At 51.3% G+C, this 23566-nt stretch overlaps 1 protein-coding gene across 2 annotated transcripts in view; it reads left to right on the top strand.

Annotated features, from left to right (window-relative positions):
* LOC118979644 (stimulated by retinoic acid gene 6 protein-like) overlaps positions 1 to 17432 on the top strand; it is a 40236-nt gene extending 22804 nt beyond the window's left edge. For both annotated transcript variants that reach the window (XM_037035817.1, XM_037035816.1), the window contains 14 exons: positions 278 to 398; positions 1009 to 1054; positions 2126 to 2254; positions 4555 to 4625; positions 6005 to 6116; positions 9039 to 9192; positions 9576 to 9651; positions 12064 to 12145; positions 12475 to 12523; positions 13021 to 13138; positions 14208 to 14327; positions 15345 to 15508; positions 16203 to 16349; positions 17050 to 17432. In XM_037035817.1, the coding sequence (XP_036891712.1) occupies positions 278 to 398; positions 1009 to 1054; positions 2126 to 2254; positions 4555 to 4625; positions 6005 to 6116; positions 9039 to 9192; positions 9576 to 9651; positions 12064 to 12145; positions 12475 to 12523; positions 13021 to 13138; positions 14208 to 14327; positions 15345 to 15508; positions 16203 to 16349; positions 17050 to 17198 (1538 nt within the window). In that variant the 3' untranslated portion in view covers positions 17199 to 17432. The remainder of the gene's footprint in view (positions 1 to 277; positions 399 to 1008; positions 1055 to 2125; positions 2255 to 4554; positions 4626 to 6004; positions 6117 to 9038; positions 9193 to 9575; positions 9652 to 12063; positions 12146 to 12474; positions 12524 to 13020; positions 13139 to 14207; positions 14328 to 15344; positions 15509 to 16202; positions 16350 to 17049) is intronic.
* Positions 17433 to 23566: the final 6134 nt, after the last annotated feature.

Here is a 23566-nt window from a genome sequence, read left to right on the forward strand (position 1 = left end):
ATATTGTGAGACAGTCAAGGGTAGGGAGCAGGTCTTCTACATCTCCATAGTCAGCCCAGTGCCTGGCATGGAAGAGGTACCAGGAAGGGTCTGTTGCGTGAATGAATGAAAGACATTCCTGCATTCCTCCTTGTGCTAAGCTGGGGCTTGTCCACTCATCTCCTTGGGTCCTGAGGTCCATGTCTGCCAGCCAGTTCAAAGTCCCATAGCTTCCCTCAGATTCACCTGAGCCCGTGAGAAGAGGCACTCACAGCACCTCTGGCTCTGTCTCCCCCAGCCTTTGTGCTTCTGGTTGGAGGCATCGAAGTCGGCCTGTCCCACTTCCCCTTCTTTGCCTGCCTCTCTTCGGAGTTCCGGTTGCTCAGCTCCATCCTGGGCTTCAGCTACTCTCTGATCTGGTAAGACAGACTCTGCCTGCCTGCCCTCCTGAAATTCTTTTGGCCATTGCTGACCTCTGGACGAAGGGCTGGAGGTGACCTGAGAGCTGTCCTTGAGAGGGCACCTTTGCTCAGAACTGAGGCACGGGGCAGGCAGAGCAACCGTTCCATGGTCCCCTGGGGCCCCTCCTTGGGACTGCACTTGAGGATCCAGAAGGTCAGGCCAGTGTTCTGTCTGCTTCACAAGAGGCCATTCATGATTCGAATAGTCCCAGTACTCAAAGATGTAGAAAAATTCATTTCTGTAAACTGCCGAGAGAGTCCCACTGGTGGAAGCAGGGGTCCCATGTGGCTGCTCCTTCTCTGTGCTGCTGCGGCTTCCCTGGAGGATGAGATCTCCCAGGGTCTTCCTGCTCTGCCATTGTGGATCCGGGGTTGTGTCTGAATCGAGGGCATCAGGTGCATTTTGTCGCACGTACTCCGGCATGAGCAGGGTGCCCGGTCTGTGTGGGAAATACACAGAGGCCCAGAGACCAGCCCCGTCAAGGAAGTTACTCCAGGCTGGTGGCATTTGGGCTGTTGTCCCAGGGGCTGTGCTGGCAGTACCCCAAGCCCTGCTTCTCTCCTGCAGGTTTGTCGTCACTGTCCTTCACATCACACAGTGTCCCCACGGGCCGGTGAGTCCCCATTGTGCTGTGTTTAGGGCATTCTGTCCTATCACTATGGCCATCTTGCTGTGTGACCTTAGACAAGCCCCTGCTACTCTCTGGGCCTCAGCTTCCTCCTGTGTACAAAAGGGAGTTGGAGCCGTTCACGATTCTTCCATCGTACAGTGTCTTACATTCGTCAAGGTACTGATTCACAGACCGACATTCTCTCAGTTGATGCTCACAGCAGCCCCCTAAGGTGGGGAAGCTCTCAGCAAACCTACTTTATTGGTGAGGAACCTGAGGCCTAGGGATGTGAAGTAACGATGAAGAAACAGCAGAGCTGGGCATTGAGACAGGTCTGGCTGATTCCAGAGCTCACTTCCACTTCACGTAGCCTCGGTTTCTCTGTCTGCTAATGGGAGGCTTGGGCTAGATGAACCCCTTCCAGCTTTTCCATGCATTGTCCCTCTCGGAGCCGATACAGACTGGTCCATCTGTTTAGCCCTATATCCCAGGAAAGAAAGCAAGATGTGTCTCTCTGTCTCTCGCCCTTTCTCTCTTTTTCTTCTCCTTCTGCTGTCCCATTCTCTCTCTCTGTATTTTCTAAAAGGAACATTTAAATACTGAATCATAAAAAAGCCATGAAAGCTCTTTGTATAAGATAAAATGGGGGCACTAGGACTTAAGTCCAGGGCTGCTGGACTCCAAGTCCACGGCTTATTGCTATGGGGCTGAGGGAGCAGGGATCCAGGCTCTGAGAGTGGGCCTTGGTGGGAGCAGCCTGGGGCAGGCAGGCTCCTGTGCACAGCTTCCCCGGGGGCCTGGCCCCGCCCCGTCTAGACCCCGTGCCCAGTGGCCTNAAAAGCCATGAAAGCTCTTTGTATAAGATAAAATGGGGGCACTAGGACTTAAGTCCAGGGCTGCTGGACTCCAAGTCCACGGCTTATTGCTATGGGGCTGAGGGAGCAGGGATCCAGGCTCTGAGAGTGGGCCTTGGTGGGAGCAGCCTGGGGCAGGCAGGCTCCTGTGCACAGCTTCCCCGGGGGCCTGGCCCCGCCCCATCTAGACCCCATGCCCAGTGGCCTGCTTCTGTTGCAGTTTTTGGGGAGATTCGAGACCGTCATATTCTACTGGCCCTCACTGCTGTGCCTGTCCTTCCTGCTGGGCCGATTCCTTCACATGGCTGTCAAGTCTCTGAGGGTCCACCTGGGCTGGGTGCCACAGACGGTGAGTAATAAGCAAGCGCTGTACATGTCCCGACAGGGGTGGTCTTCACAACAGGCCTGTGTGGTGGGCACTAAGATGACTCCTCCCACTCTGTTAGCAGGAAACCTGGGCCCAAAGAGGTGCTCTGTGCTGCCCAAGGTCACGTACCTCGTCTGCAGCAGAGCCAGAACAGCAGCGCAGACAGTTTGCTTGTCGAGGCTCTTTCTTGGCCACTGTTCTTTTCCTAATTCCTTGAGGGATAAAGTTCAGTTGTTTATTTGAGGTCTTTTTTTTGGTTAATGTAGGCATTTACAACTATGAACTCCCCTCTTTAAAACTGCTTTTGCTGCATTCCGTAAGTTTTGGTATGTTGTATTTCTATTTTGACTTATTTTAAGATAACTTTTTATTTCCCTTTTGTTTTTTTTCTCTGACTCATTGGTTGCTCAGCAGTGTGTTGTTTAGCTTCCATGCATTTGTGAATTTCCCAGTTTTCTTCCTGTTATTGATTTCCAGCTTTATGCCATTGTGGTCGGAAAAGATACTTGCTACTTAAATTTGTTAAGACCTGTTTTGTGATGTAAAATGTGATCTGTCCTGGAGAATGGTCCCTGTGCCCTTAAGAAGAATGTGTATTTTGCTACTGTTGGAGGGAATGTTCTGTATACATTTATTTATTGATCTATAGTGCTGTTCAAGTCTGCTGTTTCCATACTGATTTTCTTACCGGATTATCTCTCCATTATTGAAGGTGTGGTGTTAAAACTCTACTGTTACTGTGTTGCTGCACATCTATCCCTTCAGCTTCATTAATACTTTATATATTTAGGTGCTGTGGTGTTGAGTGCACATATATTTACAATTGTTACATTTTTCTTGAGCAATTGACCCCTTTATCATTACATAATGATTTTTCTTGTCTCTTGTGACACTTTTGACTGAAAGCCTATTTTTCTCATATAATAGAGCCATTCTCGCTCTATTTTGGTTACCATTTGTATGAAATACGTTTTTCCAATCCACTTTACTCCGCATGTGTGTCCTTAAAGCTAAAGTGAGTCCCCTATAGGAAGCCTATATTTGTAGTTTTTTAAAACCCATTCAGCTACTCTGTATCTTTTGATTGGAGAATTTTATCCACTTACATTTAAAGAAACTGATAGGTAAGGACTTAAAATCACCATTTTGTTAACTTTCTGATGGTTTTGTAATTCTTACTTTCTTGCTTTCTTTGTGAGGTGATGATTTTTTTTGTAGTGGTATATTCTTTGATTCCATTTTCTTTACCTTTTATTTAATATAAAACAGCTTTTCCTTGGTCATTACTATGTGGCTTATATAAAACATTTTACAGCTTTAACAGTCTACTTTAAGTTGATAACAACTTACTTTAATTGTGTGGAAAACCCCTCCACCTCACTCTCACTTCCCTCACGGCGGGGGGGGGGGGGGGGGGGGGGCCTGANGGGGGTCTGTAGGCCAGGGAGGGGCCTCTCCATGCACTGAGCCCTGCCACCTTGGAGACAGGTGACATTGGTAAGGTGATTCCGCTCTTCCTACTCTCTTAATTGCTTCTATTCTCAGTGTTTTCACTTTCCCTGGGGTTCTGGAACCTCCCAGGTGCGTTGTTGAGTGCCCACCAAGGTGCTGTCATCTGTGCGTGGCTGTCCAAATTGGTGAATCAGAGTGGGCCTGGGGGTGGAAGGCCCTGTTCCTCTAACCTGCTGGCATCACGTACCGCTCGGGGCTCTAACCAGATTCTTCGTGCTCTACCCGACATCTGCGACATACCAGATTTCATCTCACAGCATGTCAAGTTTCCATATTCAACATATGCAGCAAAATCGTAACCATTAGGAAATCTCATGACACCTAGAGAAAACATTTTAAAACATACCATTAAAGTTTGTTTTCTTAAATACTTCAAAATAAGAAATGAGCAAAGGAAACCCCTCCAGTTCATACGAAGTGGAAACACTGGGCTTTGGGGTGCTTCGTTCCTGAAACGATGTTTTGAGTATGATGGGCACTCACCAAATCTCAAAGAGACACAGGACCTCGCAGAACAGTGCCTGGTGCAGTCAGCAAGCAGAAGAGTCAAGAAAGGCCAGACCACCGGCATTTCAGGAAAGTGAGCGCTGGGTAAACAGGGGCCTGGACCCTGCCCTTCTCTTCGTTAAAGGACAGGTGTCTGGGAATGCCTGACTCCAAAGGAGCAAGTTCTGCCCAGATGCCTGCCCTCTGTGGCCGTAGCCCCTCAGAGGGACCAAAGCCCTAACGAGTCTGTGAGCCAAAGCGTCTACCTCTCTCTTTTCTCACAGGAAGAGAAGCCTTTCCTGGAATTCCACCAGGCAGAGCATGTCAAGCAGCTCCTGAGGAAGCCGCCCCTGCAGTAAGCCCGGGTCCGAGTCGGGCTCCGCTGGTGTTTGCGCCAGCGCTGAGGCGGCCGGCAGTGTGGGGCCCGAGGACCACTGCGGTGCTGTGTACTAGTCGGGACTCTCGTTTGTTAACAGCAGAGAGTCAGCTCAAACGGGATTGGAGAGAAAAAGGAAACCGATGGCCTTATGTAATTTAAAAGTCCCGTGGTGGTCAGTTTCAAACATAGATGGATCCAGGGCTTTAGTACCATCATCAGAACTAGGTCTCTTTCCCTCGTCCGCTCTTGGCTCTGCACTTACCTGGGTTAGCCTTCGGGGTAGATGGGCTGCCTCCCACCGATGGACCCCAGAATCTCTAATCTTATACCCTCCTGGTTTAAGCTCACAGGAAAGATAAATTTTCCTATCTGATGATTCAAACTGAAGCCCCGTTGGATCAAACTGGTCTGTTGCCCCTCCCGAACCAGTTACTGCAGCCGGGGTACTGGAGTAGAGTGATGGTTAAAACTAGGTCACATGTTTACCCCGGAACCAGGACGCAGTGTGGCCTCACTTGACCACTAGGACTGCTGGTGGGAAAGGAGTCCATCCTGAGAAAAAGTCATACGCCCTTACCGATAAAAGGGGACATAGCTCTTGGCCAGGAGAGTACGTGATCCTTAGGGATCGTAGTCATCACCCTACCCCTGCCACCGCCGCTATGTACAAGAGAATACACCCCCAAGAAGACACATGTCTAACCCAAAGTCACAGTGGCAAAGGTAGTACCTTCGTTAGAACTACACTTGGCTCCATGTAGCAAAAAACACCAAGTAGTAGTGGCACAGATGAGACAGATGTGTTTCTCACGTGAAAGGGTTCTGGGGCTGCAGTCCGTACTGACCCTGGACAGCTCACTGTGGCAGTTTCCCGATCCGCCTGTCTTTCTGCTTCGGTATTTTAGTGGTTTCTATCATGAGGGCGGCCCATGGTCCCAGGTAGATTCCGGAACTCCCGTCTGGACCAGCCAGTACATCAGCATTTCAGGTGGCAGGCAGGAGGAAAGAAGGAAGGGCCATGGAGGCCCCTCCCAGCTGTGTCGGTTCTATCTAAGCCTCCTCCCCGAAGTCCCACACTGTCCCTCTGGTCACATCTAATTGCCTGTATTTAGCCTTGGTCACTCTTAGCTGTAAGAGAGGTCTGAAACTGTAGCCTTTCAGTTTGGTGAATTGCTGCACTAAATAAAACTGAATCTCTGTTCTTAAGAATAAGGGGAGTATGAAAACTTGGAATCAACTAGTGTTCTTTCTCTTCACTGAAATCTAAGATGAAGAGGAGGAGATGAAGTTATTTTCAGAAGAACCAGGCATTTGTTTACCGACCACAATTTGTCTTGTTGTTTACTCATTAACAGAGAGGAAAAAAAGTCTTGGTTCCAAACCAGGATCTACGAGTGGGACCCCTGCTTTCAGTTCCCCAGCAGAATGATTGGAACCGTGGTGTTGGCTTTCATCTGCCTGTACCTCGTAAGTAGTCTGAGCAAATCCTTTTCTGTTTTATAAATGGGGTGCAGCTAGGGGAGGGGTGGTTCTTAAAAAGCGGGCTCAAAATTTAACCTCCGTAAGTCAAAGAAGTATAGTTCTTCATAAATAATCAGATTATTTATGGAGACTTCTGCTTGCCAATTCCATATGTAGAGAGCTTGCAAAAAAAGCCATTCCATCCTAATAAATTGAAAATCAAAACAAACAAATAAATCAATAACACTTAGATCTGTAAGAGAAGCGAGGTTACTGGGCAAAGCATTGCCCCTGAGTTGAAGAGACAGATAGGTGGATATAGAGAATCATGACAGAATGGAGCAGAAACCCCATGGGACTCAGCGCCAAGGGAGAAAAATCTGAACTGTACCTGACACGGTCCATCAGCTGGAATTTGGGACATTCATAGACTACTTAATCAACAAGAGTAGAATACACATTTTTCTCAAGATGACATGGAAATTTTACCAAAAGAGATCAAATTCTGTACCATAAAACACACTGTAACAAATTTAAAAGAATAGAAATTACGCAATGTCTGTTTTTAGACCACAGTAGAATTAAACTAGAAATAAATAACAGAAAGATAACTGGAAAATTCCAAAATAGTGGAAATTAAACAACACACTTCTTAAGTAACTATAGGTGATAAAAAGATCTCAAGAGAAATTAAAAATAAGCAAAAATGAAATTAACTAAGTGAAAATGAAAACACATTTCTCAGAATTTGTTGCAGGCAGCAAAGGCAGTGCTTAGAGGGAAATTTGTAGCATTGGACGTATAAATTAGAAATAAAGGATGATCCACATCAATCTCTAAGCTCCTACCTCAGGAACTCAACAAGAAGAGCAAGTTAAATACAAAGTAAGCAGCAGAATAGATACGATAAACTTAGAGCAGAAACCTATGAAATTGAAAACAGGAAATTAATAAAGGAAATCAATGAAATCAAAAGCTGGGTCTTTGAAATAATGAAATCAATAAGTCTCTAGCCAGACTAAGGAAAAAAGGAGAGGAGACACAAATTGCTCATGTCAGAAATGGAAGGGGGAACATCATTACAGACTCCATGGTCATTAAAAGAGTAATAAAGAAATGAACAAGAGTAATAAAAAAGGAATGAACAACTCTATGCCCCCAAATTTGATAACCTAGTTAAAAGATACAATCTGCCACAACTCACACAAGAAGAAATAGATAATCTGAATAGGCTTACAGCTATTAAAGAAGTTAAATCAATGAATATTGATTTTTAAAATAGAAAGCACCAGGCCCAGATGGGTTCACTGGTGGGTTCTACAAAACATTCATTTCAGCAGAGTTAGGGACAATATTATGTTATACTTGTTACTTAGCCAGATAAAATCATATCATTTAAATACAGAATAATCAATCTTGATAAATAATTGCAGTGAATTCAAAATAAAAATGGATAAACTTACTGTACTATATTTCAAAAAAGGATCAAAAATTAAAATGTCTTATTTCATTTTGCTGCTATTTAAGTTTGCCTCCTCATCAAGACATTGTACATATTGTCATAATTCAGGCTTCAATGATCAGTATATTTTTTATTAAGCATAGAATCAAAACATTTCATGTGGTCAGACTTATGCAAGGTGAACCATCGGGGTTGAAAGCAGGATCAGAATGGAGGAATAAAAATGGGGAGACCAAATTGGCACCTGCTCATTTTAAATGTGCAAGGATGATACCCATATAAATTAATCCTACAATTACATTTTAAGTGACTGTATCAGTTAGGTTGTGCTGAAGTACCACATAAATCCCTACATCTTAGTGACCTAACACTATGTCTCGTTTTGCCCACATAACCGTGTTGAGTGGGTGGGTGTTCAGGTTTGGGAGGCAGCAATCCTCTGTGTATTATTCCGTTACCCAGATTCTTCCATCCTGTACCTCCTCATCCTCAAAAACCCTCGCCATCTACCTGCAGTCAGCAGAAGGGGAAAGTGCGTGGATAAATGCATATCGGAGGTTTTCAAAGGCCATTTTCCATTGGCAAAAACGCTGTCATGTGGGAGGCTGGGAAATGTAGTCTAGCTTTCTGCCCAGAGAAGGGGAGAATAGATTTTAACGGACTACTAGAGTCCTCTGCAACAGTGGATAATTCGCTTGGAGTTTTATGTTTCTTCTTTATTGGTTGGTCATCTACAATGCCAGGCACTATGCCAACACCTGGAAGAGAGGGGAGCTGATCTAGCAGAGCCTTGGCCTGGGAGAAGGCCATGGTTTAAGAGAAGGAGGTAAGATGTGGCAGAAAGTACCTGCCATCTAAAGGTAGACAAAAGAAAGGGGAATGTGCTCTGGGAGTTGGATGAGTGATCCTAGATTCAGAAACTGCCTGCAGATGGTGGCAGTTGAGCTGCACATTCAGAGATAAACAAGGTTCAGTTGGTGAAGTAAATGGTGGCAGGAACTCGGAAGTAATGGTACGATAGTGGGGAGCATGATGACAGGATGATAGGGACGAGCAAGCGTGACATGTGTACAGGATATGCTACCTTCTTCATTTGGTTGTCACTGAGATGCCAGAAGTGGAACAATGAGAGAGATGACTGGCATGGTCCCCAAGGTGACCCCTTACTTAACACTAGACATTCACTTCACTCTGATTTAACTGATGTTTAAAGAGTTCCTTGACCCCTTAGGGGCCTCATCTTGCATGCTGTAGGGGGAAGGACAGAGTTTGGGGTGTCTCCCAGTCACAAAGAAGCCACGATCCCATTCATCTCAGTATAGCCAGTGTCCAGAGTCTAGTTCAGATGAGTGTTGAACTTCAAAGAGTTTTAACCTCAAAACCAAAGAGAGACCCATCTGTGATTCACACACTGGGCAAAAGCTGGACTCGGATGAGACTTTGAAATGTTTGCTCTGTGTCCCCAGTTCATTGTCACTGAGTTCTGCGTGTTCGTGTACCTGAGAGAGAAGCTGGATGTGTTTGAAGGCACGTTGGAGAACTACATTGCCTCCGTGAACCAGACCGGGACCCTGACCCCAGTCATTCTGCAGGTGAAGGAGCTGATGAACGTCTCCAAAGGTAAACCCATCCTTGGACGTAGTTGCTGTTTAACTGCAGGTGGGTCACCAGCCCCCCAAAACTGGCAATTAAAAGTCCAGTGAAGTTTTACAAGGATGGAAGCTACTACAACATATATACACAATAATATTCTCTTCCCATTACTCATGGGATTGAAAATATTAATACCAAAGGAGAGGATTGTACAGGAAATAAAGTATTTCAAGGGTTTGTGTGGCTAAAATGAAACAGAAATATAGAAGCAAAACTGCATTTACACAAGAAATGTGTTAAAGGAAGTGTGATATATTTTCCCAGCCCTTTCTGATGTGAGTTTCTGCGTTCAGAAAATACTGTTTCGGGCTCATCTCCAGAGGCCCCTCCTGCCACCCTTTCTGTTTCAGGGGTCTGGCTGGTTACCATTCTGCCTGCCTCCGTCACGTGTGTGAGCTACCTCTTCCACATCTTGGCTTGTTACAGGTAATGGGCTCAGGGAGTCGTTTGTGCGTCATCACCAGGAAAACATCTAACAGTTTTCTGAGAATTCCTGCACAGTGCCCGCAGGGCCCACACCGGAGCCAGGGGTGCGCGCAGGGTCCAGGGACAGCCTCGCCTGTTGTCAGTAAACAATACACAAACAAACAAACAAACAAACAAATAGCGATGGACTTGAGCTTCTACCTAATCTAGACGTTGTGTAGGACCTTTAGATTTTCACCACAACCCCGAGGAGTACTCTCAACTCCCATGTTTGAGACTCAACACAATAACTTGCCCACGCAGTTAGCCACTGACCACGCCCTTGACCCCAGACCTTGGCACTTCTTCTACACTCTGGCCTCTCTGCTGGCTGTCTGACCTGCTCTCCAGGCCTCATCGCACTGGGCCATGAGCAGATGCATGCGGCTCAAGGGCACATCAGGGGGACCAGGTGCCTGAATCGCAAGAACAGCAGTCAGTGCTGGTCAATACATAGTGAGCATATATTTTTAAATTTTTATTTATTTCTTTATAGAGGGGAAGAGAGGGACAAAGAGAGGGAGAGAAGTATTGACGTGAAAAAGAAATATCAATCAGTTGTCTCGTACACATTCCGACCAGGGCCTGAACCCACAACCCAGGCATGTGCCCTGACTGGGAATTGAACCAGCCACCTTTTGCTTTGCAGGATGATGCCCAAGCAACTGAGCCTCACCAGTCAGGTCCATAGGGAACATTTGCAAGCAGAGAGCAGTTGAAGTTTAGGTATCTTGTGCTCCCCTCTCTCTGTGTCTCTCTGCCTTTGCCTGTGCCTCTCATGGTCTCTCTGCCTCGGTCTCTGACCCATGCTCACTGACTCAACGGAAGCTCAGGGCCAGTCTCCCACCACCCCCAGAACATCCTGCTTTTGCATCCTCACCATCTGGCTGCCCTCAGGGTGAGTCTCTTGCCAATGGCATCCGAGAGAAAGACTGTCCTGACACGAAGAGGCCCCAGCTCTGCATCCCTGCTCTGCCTTGCTCCCTCTCTTTGCATTTGTTTCCCTGGACACTGTGGTGGGCTGGACACTGAGGCTGTCCCCTGCCCTGTCTGATGAAAGGAAATGTCTGTTCCTTTCTTGATTAGTCTGCAAGCGGCTGGGAGATTTTCACAGAGGCATTTGACCTCAACTAGGGACAACCACTGTGCAGAGCAGGCTGCATGGATATGGGCAGAGGGCAGCTGAGGGCACTGGGAAGACAAGTGCCCTGTGCTGGGGAGGCCTCATTCCTGTCTGGCCTGGCTCCTCCTGCCCACACCTGTCACCCAGGTGTGATGGTCCCTGCCTGCCTCCTTTAGAGGACAAGGGGGCAGAGGAAACAACAGGTGAGAAAGCACCCTACAAACCAGGAAGCGCTAGCACTGTGCCAGCATTTTTATTTTCCTTAGAATTACTCCAACTTACAGACAAGCCCTTTTTAAAAAAATGGTATGAACATATTTAGTGTAAAGCAAGTCTTCCATTCAGAGCCCAATTTGTTGCCCCTGAGCTAAACACGGTTATTCATGTTTCTGAGCATCATGTCGGAAGTTTCCTGTGCTGATACATCGGGGGGCGTGTGTGTCCCTGGTTGCGCACGCTGCTCTGGTGCTGCAAACCAAAACCACAGGGAAAGCCTCTGATGCGGCCTTCAGTTTTCTAGCAGACACTGTTGAAAAAGTAACAAGGGAGGTGAAAATAATAATACAGTTACCCCCACATGACCCAAATACCATTACTTCCACATGCAATAAACATACAAACTATTAATGAGGTATTGCTACTCTTTATTTCATACCAAGTCTTCCCAATTCAGTGGTCATGAAATTACAAAACAACCTAGAAAATGCTGGAGATAGGATGTTGAGGGAAGAAGCTGGGCCCAGCTGTGAATTTGGACTGTGAACTTGACTACGCCAACCTAATCTTTGCGAAAAGGGTCAGTCCGAGACCAGCAGGGAAAAACACGCAGTGATTTCTTGGGTGTTGGCATTGTGTGGTGTCATGCCCCCCTTTTCACTTCCCTTTGTGTTGTTCTGAGGTGGGGGATATCATTAAAAATGGTTTTCTGTTCTTACCTGTTTTAAAGTATTATTACACAAATAATTTATATTCACTATAGAAAAAAATAGAGCAAAATGAAGAAAACAAAAGCCACGTACACAGTCTCAAATATCACAGTGACCATTAAGACTAAATATATTATTTTTATAAAATGTATTAAATTTAAGATTTTTAAGGCTAATTGGAGCCATCCCATGAGCCGTGACCAATGCCAGGGGCTAAGCCGCCCGCCATCTCCCTCCCCAGGCCTTCCTGCTTATGTCCATTGAGCCCCAGGTGCACGCGGAGCTGTGGTTATGAACATTGCTCACTCCCCCTCTTCTTTCTAGAAAGCACATGAAGAGGTTGTGGGCAGGAAATAGACTCTTTCTCCCTCTGAAGTTCCATAGCCCTTCCTCATCAGGGAGTGTGGTAAGTCTGCGGACACCTCTCTCTGCTCTGAGACGCAGTGGCTTACCGACGACTGCACTCTGGCACCTCAGACAGGCTGGTGTGGTGGGAAGAACCCGGACTGGCAATCCAGAGTCCTCGGCTCTGGGACGCTCGGCTGCTGGGTGACTTGGGACAGCCACTCCCCACATGCAGCCCTCGGTTGGTTTCCTCACCTGTAAAATGAAGACAGTCACCTGCCACGGTGGGCTGGTGGGTGGGTCTCCAACAAGACAGGGATGCGGGACAGGTGGGTCAGAGGTAGTCAAGGTTTTCTCCCCTCCGGGGCCCTTTTTCTCTTTGAATTGCAGGTGGCCATTGCAAGGTACTCTGGCTGGCAGATAGCCTACATTCTGTGGGGTAAGCACCATCATGTGGCCCAGTTCAGTTCAGTGCACATCAGTTCAGTGCACAGTTCAGTGCACATCACCAGGGCCCCTGCGGAGTGCTGGTGTGGGTGGGCAGAGAGGCAGGTGAGGTGGGAGCGGCCCCAGCTCCTGCCTCTGAGGGACCTTCAGGAAGGAGGGAGAATCACATGCTCATGCAGATTTGTCACCACTGCCTGTCCTGAGCCCATAGGGTGGATGTGCCAAGGGTGGTGATGACCCAGAGGAGGAAGTGACCGTCCACACCTAGGGCAGGGCTGGAACACATTCTAGTGGAGTTGACATTTGAACCACACCTGGCAGGGTGAGCAGAAGGTCAGCACGAAGAAAGGCATGCCAGGCAAAAGAAGCAGCATGAACAGAAGTGCCAGCACCTTCGCTGGGAGGAGGATAGGTCAGGGCTCCAGACAGGGACATGGGTGACTGGATCACGAAGGGCCTTGAGTGACTGGCGGCTCCCTTGGCCCACAGGCTACTTCATTATCCACGTGATGCAGAGCCTACTGGGCATGGTGATCATGTACAGCCTGGTGTTGCCCATCATCCACAACCAGGGCCTGGAGATGCTCCACGGGCTGGGCATTGGGATGTAAGTGCTCGGTGGGCTTTCTGCCATTGCCCAGGGCCTGGGAGCAGTGGGCCCTCGAAGCTGCTCTTCATAATGCCCCTCTGCTAAGCTCTCACCAGTCCCTGGACCCACGCTCTAAGCTCCAATCTAAACCTGGGCCAAGAGAGCAACTCATTGCGATAGGAACCTTACAATTTACAAAATATTTCCATTCTCACTATTCAGCGAGGTCCTCACATTCGTGTCAGTGGCAGATGCACGTAAGTCCGCTTTGTAGCTGGGAGATTGGGGGACGGGGGTGAAGTGGGAAGACAGTCTAGTGGAAGGAGAGAGGGGACCTGAGCTTAGGTTTTAGATCACCTGTATGACTTGGGTAAGTTGCTTCTCTGTGCCTCAGTTTACCCAGACGGAAGATAAAAGTGAATGCCAACAGTGAGAATTCACTGTGTGACTTTTCTCGTAAGAACCCTCTGAGGTCGGGACTTACATTATCTCCCTCTTTTTCAGAGGGGGAAACAGGAGCACAGAGATGCAAAGCAACTTGTCTGGGGACGGGGGAGAGGCAGGACGGGCAGCCAGGCAGTCTGCACCCAGAGGCCTCCTTTAACCTCTGCCCCACACCGCCACTCAGGGGCGCAAACACAGGCTGTGGTGCTCTGTGGAGACCTCCCTGCCCCGAGCTCCTCGCTTCCATGCTCACCTGGAGACACCGCGAGTCTCGTGCAGGCCTGCCCGGTCGACCCACTCTCGCGTGGCCTTCGCGAGCTCTTTTAAAACCCCACTCCTTTTTCTGACTCCCATGCTGTTAAACCACTCATCCCCATTGCTTCCCCTGCACCTTGGAGATCTGGCCTAGAACTAGAAGACCCGACTTTGCAGCTTTGAGAAACTTACCTCCTCTTCGGGAGCCGCGGTTTTCTCATCTGCACAACAGGCATGCAAACGTTCTGCAGGCCTGTGGCGCAGAGCTCATTGTTACCGTTGGCCTGGCGGGCCATCGGCATCTTGATCCTCTTTGCCACTGGGCACTTCAGAGGGGCTTGAGAGGAGTGGACAAAGCCCCCTCAGCATGGTCTCCCCTGTGTTTCAGCCTCACAGTCTCCATTGTCCTGGGTCTCATGGTCGTGCAGGTGTGGATCGCCTCCAGCTTCTTCCTACAACCCAAGATGAGTGCAACTGACAAGCAGAAGCCCTTGGCACTGAACAACAGGTGAGGGCAGAGGCGCCGATGGTGAATGTAGGACTTCGGCCTCAACAGTCTCTCATTCTTTCCTCTTCACCGCTGGCAGGTGCCTGGGCAGACTCTGCACTCGGAGGGTGAGGGGCAGTGGCTGAGGAGTGGGCTCTGGGGACTAACTCCCTGGCTCCACTCCTTATGAGCTTCCTTATCTTGTGTGATTTTATAAACATCTATGAATGTCAGTTTCCTCGTATCACAAATAATCGTGCCTACCTCGAGGAGATGTCCTGACGACGAAAGGAGTGCAAATATTGACTTGGAACAACAGTGCCTCGCCTGTGGCAGTCCTTTCCGGAGCACCTGCTCAGCCACATGCTGATGGAGGAAACAGGAGGGGCCCTAAGGGTAAAGGCATGTCCCTGCAGGACCTGCCTGTGAGATGCTTGTGGTCCATGGGAGCCAACAGACACAGGCATAGAGGGACAGGAGACGCCAGAGCGTGAGAGAGGATCACAAGAGAAACACGAGTAATGGGGAGAAGCAGAGGCAGGAAGCCATGAAAGGGCAGGACGTGTAAAGAGAACAGTAGGAATCAGATAAGGTGGCCAGGAAGTGGCCTTAGATGGTGAGGGCATGGAAGGGGCACAAAGCGCCCATGCCAGGAAGGCCCCTTTCCAGGAGGGCCCAGAAATTCACTGTGCAAAGTTTGGGCTGTATCCCATAGGCAGTGGGAACCACACGGTCGAGCAGTGATTTGGGAAATCTCATCTGGAGGACTTGGAGCAGTCCCAGCGGGGGCAGGTCCCTGTGATGACAGACAGTGGGAAAGCCACAGCCTCTGCTGTAACCACAGAACCAGCTGTGGCCACGGGAGATTTCTTATCACTCATGAAATCTCAGAACCCACAGCTCCCATCAAACTCAACAGTCGCCACTAACGTTTGCACCCTGCCCTGTGACCAGTGTTCTGGGGGACCCCGGAGCCTGTCTGCTCAACCACGTTCTCATACTGAAAGGGCACCGCCCCTCCACCCACTTCCATTGCAGGAAGGCATTCCACAACTTCAGCTACTTTCTGTTCTTCTACAACGTGCTGCTGGGCCTCGGCGCCTGCCTTTCCAGGCTGCTCATCAGCTGCATCCTGGGCACGTGGCTCATTGCCCGCATTGACAGGACCATCATGCAGCGTGGCTACGAGGGAGCAGACATGGGTAAGTGGCCGGCCCCCGATGGCCATGCATCCCGGGAGGGCTGGGCCTGCACCTTTGTAAAAGCTGCCGGAAGTCCTGTACCAGAGACCTAGACAGAGTTCACTGTTCGCTTCGGCTCAGAGCTTATCTTTCCGGGGAGGCCATAAAGCTGAGAAGGAAAACACACACACACGCTCAGCCCGACAGTCAGAAGGGAATTCAGGCTGGGAGTACGTGCATATTCGGCAGACCCTTGGGGTATGATGTCAGGCAGTAAGAGGCAGCACAGTTCCACCTAAATGCTTAGGAGGTGAGTTATGAACGCATGACAGTTTTGAGAAGGAACACATCTCAGCATTACTGGTGCTGTTAGTTGGAAACTTACTTAGGTAAGAAAATGGTCCGTTCAGTTGAAATACTCCAAAAACAAAGCCGTTTCTACAGAGCAGAAAGAGTTCGTGTTCTGTTTCTGGCCCATGTGCATCCCTCCACTCACCCGTTCGTCAGAGGAGCTCCTCTGAGCTCCCACAGAAAAGGGATGGATTAGAATGCGACCTGTAGGGACCCTGCCGGGTCTTTACGGCTGACTTCCCGGATTCCCAGCAAACACACAGGCACCGTTTATTGACAGAGTGACGCTGCAGCTGCGTCATGAAGAGCACGCCCCGCCGCCCTGGGGTGTGCTGCATGGCCTGGCTCGCCTTCTGGGTTTCAGGGTTCGGCGCGTGGGTCGGCATGCTCTACGTGGACCACTACCACACCAACCCCGTGCTCGTCAGTTTCTGTCACATCCTGATCGCAGGCCACAGGGAGAGGAGGCTGCAGCAGGTCATCAAATACGGGGATCTAAATCAGTCAGCAGGTCAGTCTCCTGTTGGAACCTTCCCTGTGGTCGGGCACCAGGAAAGGAGTACCTCGAGGGTCCCGGGGTCCCTGATGTGTTCCCGGTTCCCTGTCCCCTGCCTCCCTGCCTCCCCAGCCCTTGCCTGGGAAATCTACCCAGGACATCAGGAAAGTAAACACCTGACCATCCTGGCTAGGGGACCCCTGAGGCCCTGTGTCCTTGTCCTTCTAACTGACTCCTCTCTTGTTCCCCAAAATGAGCTCTCATTCTTCCGTCTGAGTCCTCCATCCCCCATTTGTTTGAGGCCCCACACCTATCCCGGCCTCAGCCAGATGCCCTTCAAGAGGGCACTCAGTTGTACGTACCACAGCTCTGCCGGCCACCAACTCCTCCCCCCTCGAGGGTCTATACTGTCTACTCCCAACTCTCCCACCCATATTCCTCGGCTCTGCCTTCTGCCGGGAAGCCCCCAGTTAGTCGTGTCCTGTCAGCACCGATCTGGACTGTGTTCCTCACTGTTCCCAACCCTGCACACACCCAGCTCTGTGGGGCAAACACATCCCTCCGCCGCCCTCGTGTCCCCAGGAGACCTGGTCCGGCTCCTTCCCTCCGCTCTCATCCCACACCTCACAGCTCCCGGGCAGTGCTCCTTACAGCCTCTGAGAAGGACAGAGACAGCGGGCCCCTCCCCTTTCTCCGGGCTCTGATTCTCTCCTAGGGGCCCGAGTCTCGCCCAGGGCCAGGACCAGGTGGCTCCTGCTGCAGACCCTGATCAACAACCCCAGACTGGTCATGCTCAGAAAATCCAAACCAGACCATGGCTCCCGGGAGTTCATCCAGATTCTGCTGACGTGCTCAGAGAGCTGACACTGACCCCCAGCACTGCCCTGAGGCCATTCCGGGATGGCTGCCCCCGAGAGGGGGCCCAGGCTACCCTGCAGCTGCCCCTGAGCGGTGGGATGCACAGCTGCTGTCCGCCGTAGACAGCGCACTGCATCCGCCGCTCACGGGACGGCACCAGGGCTGAGCAATGACGTCTCGGGTCGAAGTCACTCCCCTGGTAAAAAGACCAAGAACTAAAGAGAAGTTCTGTCACACAAACTTTGCCCGGTCGTGATTTCTACTCTCCGTGGTCAGGATGCAGCCATGTTGACAAGCACAGGGCAGAACTTCGTGTCACTGAATAAGGTGGCGACATTTCTGTATCAGGAAGGTTTAGCGCCTGACACAGGTTTTTCTCTGGAAGGAAGTGTGTCCCTGTTTCAACAGGGTCTTGATTGCCTCCTCCTTCCCAGGCACCATGGTGGTGAGAAAGAAGCAAATCTGTGACCCAGCCTCCAGCAGGGTAGGGCAAGCTAGCAAACCCTGAGCTCACCCTGCCCTGGCCACTGGGATGAGAAACGGATCAGAACCGACCTGGGTCATGGTCACAAAGAAAGATGTACACGTTGTCTGTGGTGGGGTGGGGGTCCGGGGGATCCCTGGGAAAGCTGCCTGTCCAAGGAGGCAGAGACGGGTGTGCAAAGGCACAGGAGGGAGAAAGGCCCAGGCATGTTTGAGGAGGGGGGCTCTCTGGTGTCTGCAGCACAGGGCGTGGGGGGCTGGTTAGACCACCCAAGGTTTCTCTTTGTGCAGAGGGCCAGTACTTACCCAAATTCTTCACACCCAGGAGTACGTCTCTGATGGCTTGGGGTCTGTATAAAGTCTGGCCACTCAAAGGCACTCATGAAGCCTGTGCAAGTGCCAGGAGGGCCCCCCCGACGGATTCCCACACCACCTCTTCCTAGCTGTGTGACATTTGCTAGATGACTTTGCCTCTCTGTGCTTCTTTCCCTCTCATATAAAAAGGGGTAACACCTACAACATCCACTATTATTTTGAGGATAAAATGCACTAATACATAAAACACTCATACATAAAACACTCTTCGGGCTAGGGCCCGATATATCCTGAACTCTCAATAAATGTTAGTTATTGTTATCTATAATGTCATGCTTTGTGGAGATCTGATTAATGGCCACCTACCTCACGGCTCAGCTCCCTGAAGAAAGGGGCCTGCAGTGGTCTCCCCTGAGGTAGTTGTCTGGCAGTTGACTGCTGATTTTCCTCAGGGTCTACACCCACCAGCCCTGTTAGCTTCTAGACTTGTTTGTAGACCTGGCCCCAGAAGTCCCTGTGGCCAGCCAGGGAGACTGGGGTGGGGGCGGTCTTTCCACAGCCAGGTGTATAGACCCTTATCCCGGCAAAACAGAATTCGTTTGTGGTCTGTCAGGTCCCAGCCAGGGCGGAGTGGCCACGATGTCCCTGACAGAGAGGCTGGGGGCCTCTAGGGACTCTCTGTCTTCTCAAGAATTGTATAAGGAGGTGCAGGGGTGCCGGGCGTCCTGGCTCCCAGACAGCATGAACGTTCATGGAACGAGGCCCTGCAGGAGCCTTCAAAGGGGTGTCAAAAGTTGTCCCCTGGACATGAAATAAGCAGGAAAAAGAATTCAGAGATCATGGACAAGGTTCCCAGAAGGATTCAAATCTAGGTACAAGCTGATCGTGGGTTCCCAGGAGGGGACTCAGGATAGAGAGTCCTGCCTGCCCTTAGACCGTGTGCCAATTATCTTCCTCTGGCCTTGTCCTTCCCACATGCAATGTTTAATCTCTCCCCATTCACCCCATCCCTACTTAGTGTTGGCGGGATTCCAGAGAGTGAACCAGAAAACTACAAGGTCCTAATAGTTGGCCAAAAGAAACCTCAACAAGAGAAGCAGAACATGTTCCCTCTCCCCTAAAAGTTGTAGAAAGGAAGCTACTCGTCTGGGGCAGGAAATGGCTAATTTTAAAGTCGCCCAAATGTCAGGGGATGTTGCTATGCCACTGGCGTACAACCGCTTTACAGACCCTCCAACCTCTGAATCTCAAGCCTTCTCAGGGGTGGTGTCTGCTCATTGCCCAGGTTCACGACAATGAAATGAACGTGTCCTCTGAGGAAGGGAGACTTGTGGGTCTCCTTCACAGCCAGGGAAAGGGCCAGCCCCTCCCTTCTCCCACATCCAATAACCTGATGAGCCTGCAAAATTTTTTAGTTCAAGGAGGACTATGAGAGTCTGCATCTCATTTAAATTAGCCCCGAAGTGAAAGAACCAAATCTCAACTCAGGCTATAAAAGAAAATGGATTTTAATAACACTCAAATCTAGCATTTACTATTTTCAAAAATAAACATTACTCCTCCCCAGGAAGCCTTGGGGTTAAGCAGTCAGGGAGATGGGGCCTCTTCTGGCCTTCATGGAAACTCCAGGAAAAGGCTCACAATGCCCTCCTTCACCCCAGAGTAGGAGGAGCTGGTCCAGTGAACCCCAAGTGCCTCAGCTTTGCCTGCACTGCTAAAGAAGGGGGCACCCTTGAGCTGGCCTTAGGAGTACAAAATAGCCCTACCCTTAGGAGTGTGATCTGGACTCTGTGTTGGGGGCTTGGGGGCTAGACAGAAGAGAGGGGTTACCTTGAGAGGCCTCCCCTAGGGTCATGCCCCCCCTCACTGCACTCGGATCCAGGCACTGGGCTGAGTGCTTGGTCAGTCAATATGCCATTTGTCCCCACATCACCCATTTCACAGAGGAGAAAACTGAGTCCCAGAAAGCCGAGGGGGATCACCTCCAGCACAAGATTGGTTGATGGTGGAGCTGGGTTCTGACACTCCAAAATCACATTTGGTCCAGGCTTAATGGAGCCCTTAGGATTCAGCCACTGCCAGCCTGTACACTCACCCTTGAGCTCAATGATGGCCAGTTCTTGGCCTTGAGTGTTCTGTTGGCCAGTCAGGACTGGGGCTCCAGCCAACAGGATAGGTTCTAGCTATCGTACCTCACCTCATGTGTTGCTCCAGGTGCCCGCCCAGTAGCAGGAGTCTGGGTGCCTTGGGGGTGGCCATGCAGCAAGGTCTGATAAGGGAGCCAAGGCTGCAAAATCTCGAGTCAGCTGCCAGGGAGACTCTCTACCTGCCTGCCCGCCCGCACTCAACTCCTGCCCAGCCTCACCTCGCATTGTGGCTGAGCTACTCCATATCCTGAAAAGAAGCCCCAAACTGCCCCTCAGATTCAAAGTCATGATGATTTGCAGCCCCCTGTGCAGCAGCAGATAGGGCCTGGGTGGGGGTTACTGCAGGGGCTTATGAGGGGTGAGGAATGAGGTGGGGGCCAGTCAGGGCCTCTGCATACAGGGGAACCCCCTGTCTCTCCAATTCCATCCAGGCCCTAACTGCTCTCAGAGATGGGTGTGAGTAGCCCCTCCCTCAGCAAGCTGTCCTTGATGTCAGCCCCTATGTGTTATCAAATTCTCCCAATAAATGTGAGATGCAGGGGACACAGCAAGGAGTGTCCTGCCCAGGGCCATCTCTGATGTCCACTCCCCTACGCTCACCCACACTGAGTGCCACAGCTAGCTGTTCACCTTATTCCTTTTCTGGTGGTTGATCTGGTTCCCCAGGGAGGCAGACAGCCTAAGTCCCTCTGAAAGAGCCCCTTAACTAGCCCATAACTAGTACCTCTTCACCCTTTCTCATGTTGCACTACCACCAGAGACCTCGAGGGGGCAGGGCACACAGAAAACAGGTCTGGGACCTGAGCCAGACTCCGGGCTCCAGACTCGGGGCAGAGGACATCGGACTGAAGCTCAGGGACCTTCTAGCCCTCCCTCTCTGGTGACAGGTGGGGAGACTGAGGCCTCAGACAGGAAGGGACTACTCAGACACTTATGTGCATCCTGACTCAGAAGAACCTGACGTTGCTCCCACAGGCACCGACAAAACCTCCTGGACCTTTGCTCCCAGGCAGCTCTGCTGCTTCACCAGCCTGGGGAACTGGGATGGGCATCTTATGGGGAACCTCCATTCACTGGTCCCCACAATGGGCATGACACCCCAGCTCACAGGGGCGGCTGAGAAACTCTCCTGAGAGGTTTAGTAAGTGCTGGGAACTCGGCTCAGTGCAGGGGAGGACTGTGGGGGAGGGGTGCTCTCCTGCCAAGTCTCAAGGTCCTGGTGCCTGCTCTCCTGCACTCAGACTCACCTCCAGATAATCCTCCATCACAGTGTCCAGCATCACCAGGTCAGTGAGCAACGTGCCCAGGAAGGGGCCACCCTGTGCTATTGGGGTGGGAATGGTGATGAACCCCAGCTCTCAGGTACCACCCCCAGCCTCCCCTGAAAACTACTCACGCTCAGCCTCCTGGCCCACACCAGCATTTCCCTGTGGAGCAGCCTCCCTTTAATTCTTCCTCCCCCCGCCCCCCCCCCACCCCCCAGTAACACCAGGCTACTCCTAATCACCACTCAGGGCCTGCTTTTGGCAATCACAGGATTTGTGGTCCCTGGGGTTGGTTTGGGGTTTCTCCCTACCCACAAACCAAGCCTGCATCCAGCTCTCCAGGCCCCCCCTGCTGGTCACTTCCAAGGGAGGGTTCAGGTACTGTGGCAACAGGAGGCGGGGCTGNCGGGGCCCCCCCCCCGGGGGGACCCCCCCCCCCCCCCCCCCCCGCCCCCTGGGGGAAAGGAGCCTCCGTCCTCTGACCCCGGAGTCCCTCCTCCACAGGCACACTCGCCTGGGGCCACTGCCTCTTCTGGGATCTCTGGGAGTCATGTCCAGGACAGCAAACTTGGAAGGCTGCTCCTGCCAGGATCCAGGACAGTCATTGAGACCATACTCCACCCAGAACCACTCATCTCAAATCCTGGACATCTGCCCCAAGCCACTTGGTACCAGTGCCACCCCATCCGCCAGCACGCTCCAATTCTGACACAATCTCGGCTCGAACACTCACCCAGCGAGTGGCCTTGGTCGGGCCTCTGGCCGGGCCTCCCTCCCTGAGCCTGCCCCCCCTCCAGGAAGTGTGAGAACTCCGCCTACCTCACAGGGTCTCCTGAGGGCTTAATGTCATACAACCATCATCATTGTTCTCCCCTCACACCTCCAGGCAGAGTGGGGCACAAAGCTCCAGCACATGCCTTTGCTTCCTTGAACCTCACCCCCACCCTGGGAGGCCTGCACCACAGGACCCTCCTGGGAGGGTCCCCTGCATTTTCAGATGAGGAGCCAGAGGCCCACAGAGGGGCAGTGACTTTCTCAGAAGCTGGCCTAGAAGAGGCTGCCCACCCTCTAGCAGGAGGCCCTGTCTCAGCTGTCTTCACCCCACCCCTGCCCCACCACTGACCCAAGGGCTGTCCTCTGGGCTCTCAGTGTGTGTCTAGGCCCCCAGTAGGGCTGAGCCATGAATGGGAAGGGGTGGGTGTCTCAGGAGCCTGGCTGAGCCCCACTGGGAGCTATGACCCCCAGGCTGGGCCCAAGGCTGTGCCAAAGGCGTCACCTCCTGGGGGTGCTGCCCTGCCCAGCAGTCTCTCTTATCCAGTCAGGAGAGGAACTGCAGAGGGGCCATCTCTGAGGGACAGGGTAGGGAATGACAAGTGCACAGAGTGGTAACACTGTTTCCTCTTTTCCACACAGCTTCTGACTTCCATTCAGAAAGAGTCCACTAGGAATTCCATCAGCTCCCCAGGCTCCGCAAAGCCATCTCGAGAGCAAGTCATTGCCAAGGCGAAAATCCGGTGATCAATCTCAGTGACTGCTATGGGGGCCGAGCAGGGAGTCAAATAATGCACGTACATTATTTGTTCCCAGTCCAGCCACTGAGACTCAAGGGCTGGGCAGCCCATTTGCCCACCTGGCCAGTGGGACGCCACTGCAGTACCCACCCCTGGTGCAGTGCCCACCAGGCAGGTGCCCTTCCGCATGGAGACACTGTGAAGACAGGAAGGGGAGGAGAGGCATCCTTCCTGAGGGCAGGGTTCTGCTGAGGGTGATCCAAGCTGAATACAAGTTAGTAGAGCACACCTGCCCTTCAGGGAACACCTTCAGCAGGTGCTTCGAACTCCTGCGTTCAGCAGCAGCCAGTGTGCAAGCACCCCCAGAAAGAGGAGAAGTGAGGGGTTAGGAAACTGATGTGGGGGATCAGGCTGAGTGGATGGGGTACTTGTCACTGGGAGTATGGGTGGGTCTTAGTGGGCGGGTGTTAGTGTCCTCCTGTGTGGGAGGAAGGCAGAAGAGCAGAATGAGGAGGGCGGGGGCTGGAGCAGGGACTGTCAGGGTGGGAGCCAGAGGGGGGCCTCTGCGGTCGCCTAGGGGCTGGGGTTGGATTCTGTAGGGGCTGCAGAGCTGGGGAGGGCCTGTGAGCACCACAGTGGGTGGGTCAGAGCTG

The sequence above is a fragment of the Sturnira hondurensis genome, unplaced genomic scaffold, assembly GCF_014824575.4.
Source record: "Sturnira hondurensis isolate 20B ecotype Veracruz unplaced genomic scaffold, ASM1482457v3 Scaffold0022566, whole genome shotgun sequence".
NCBI lineage: Eukaryota > Metazoa > Chordata > Mammalia > Chiroptera > Phyllostomidae > Sturnira > Sturnira hondurensis.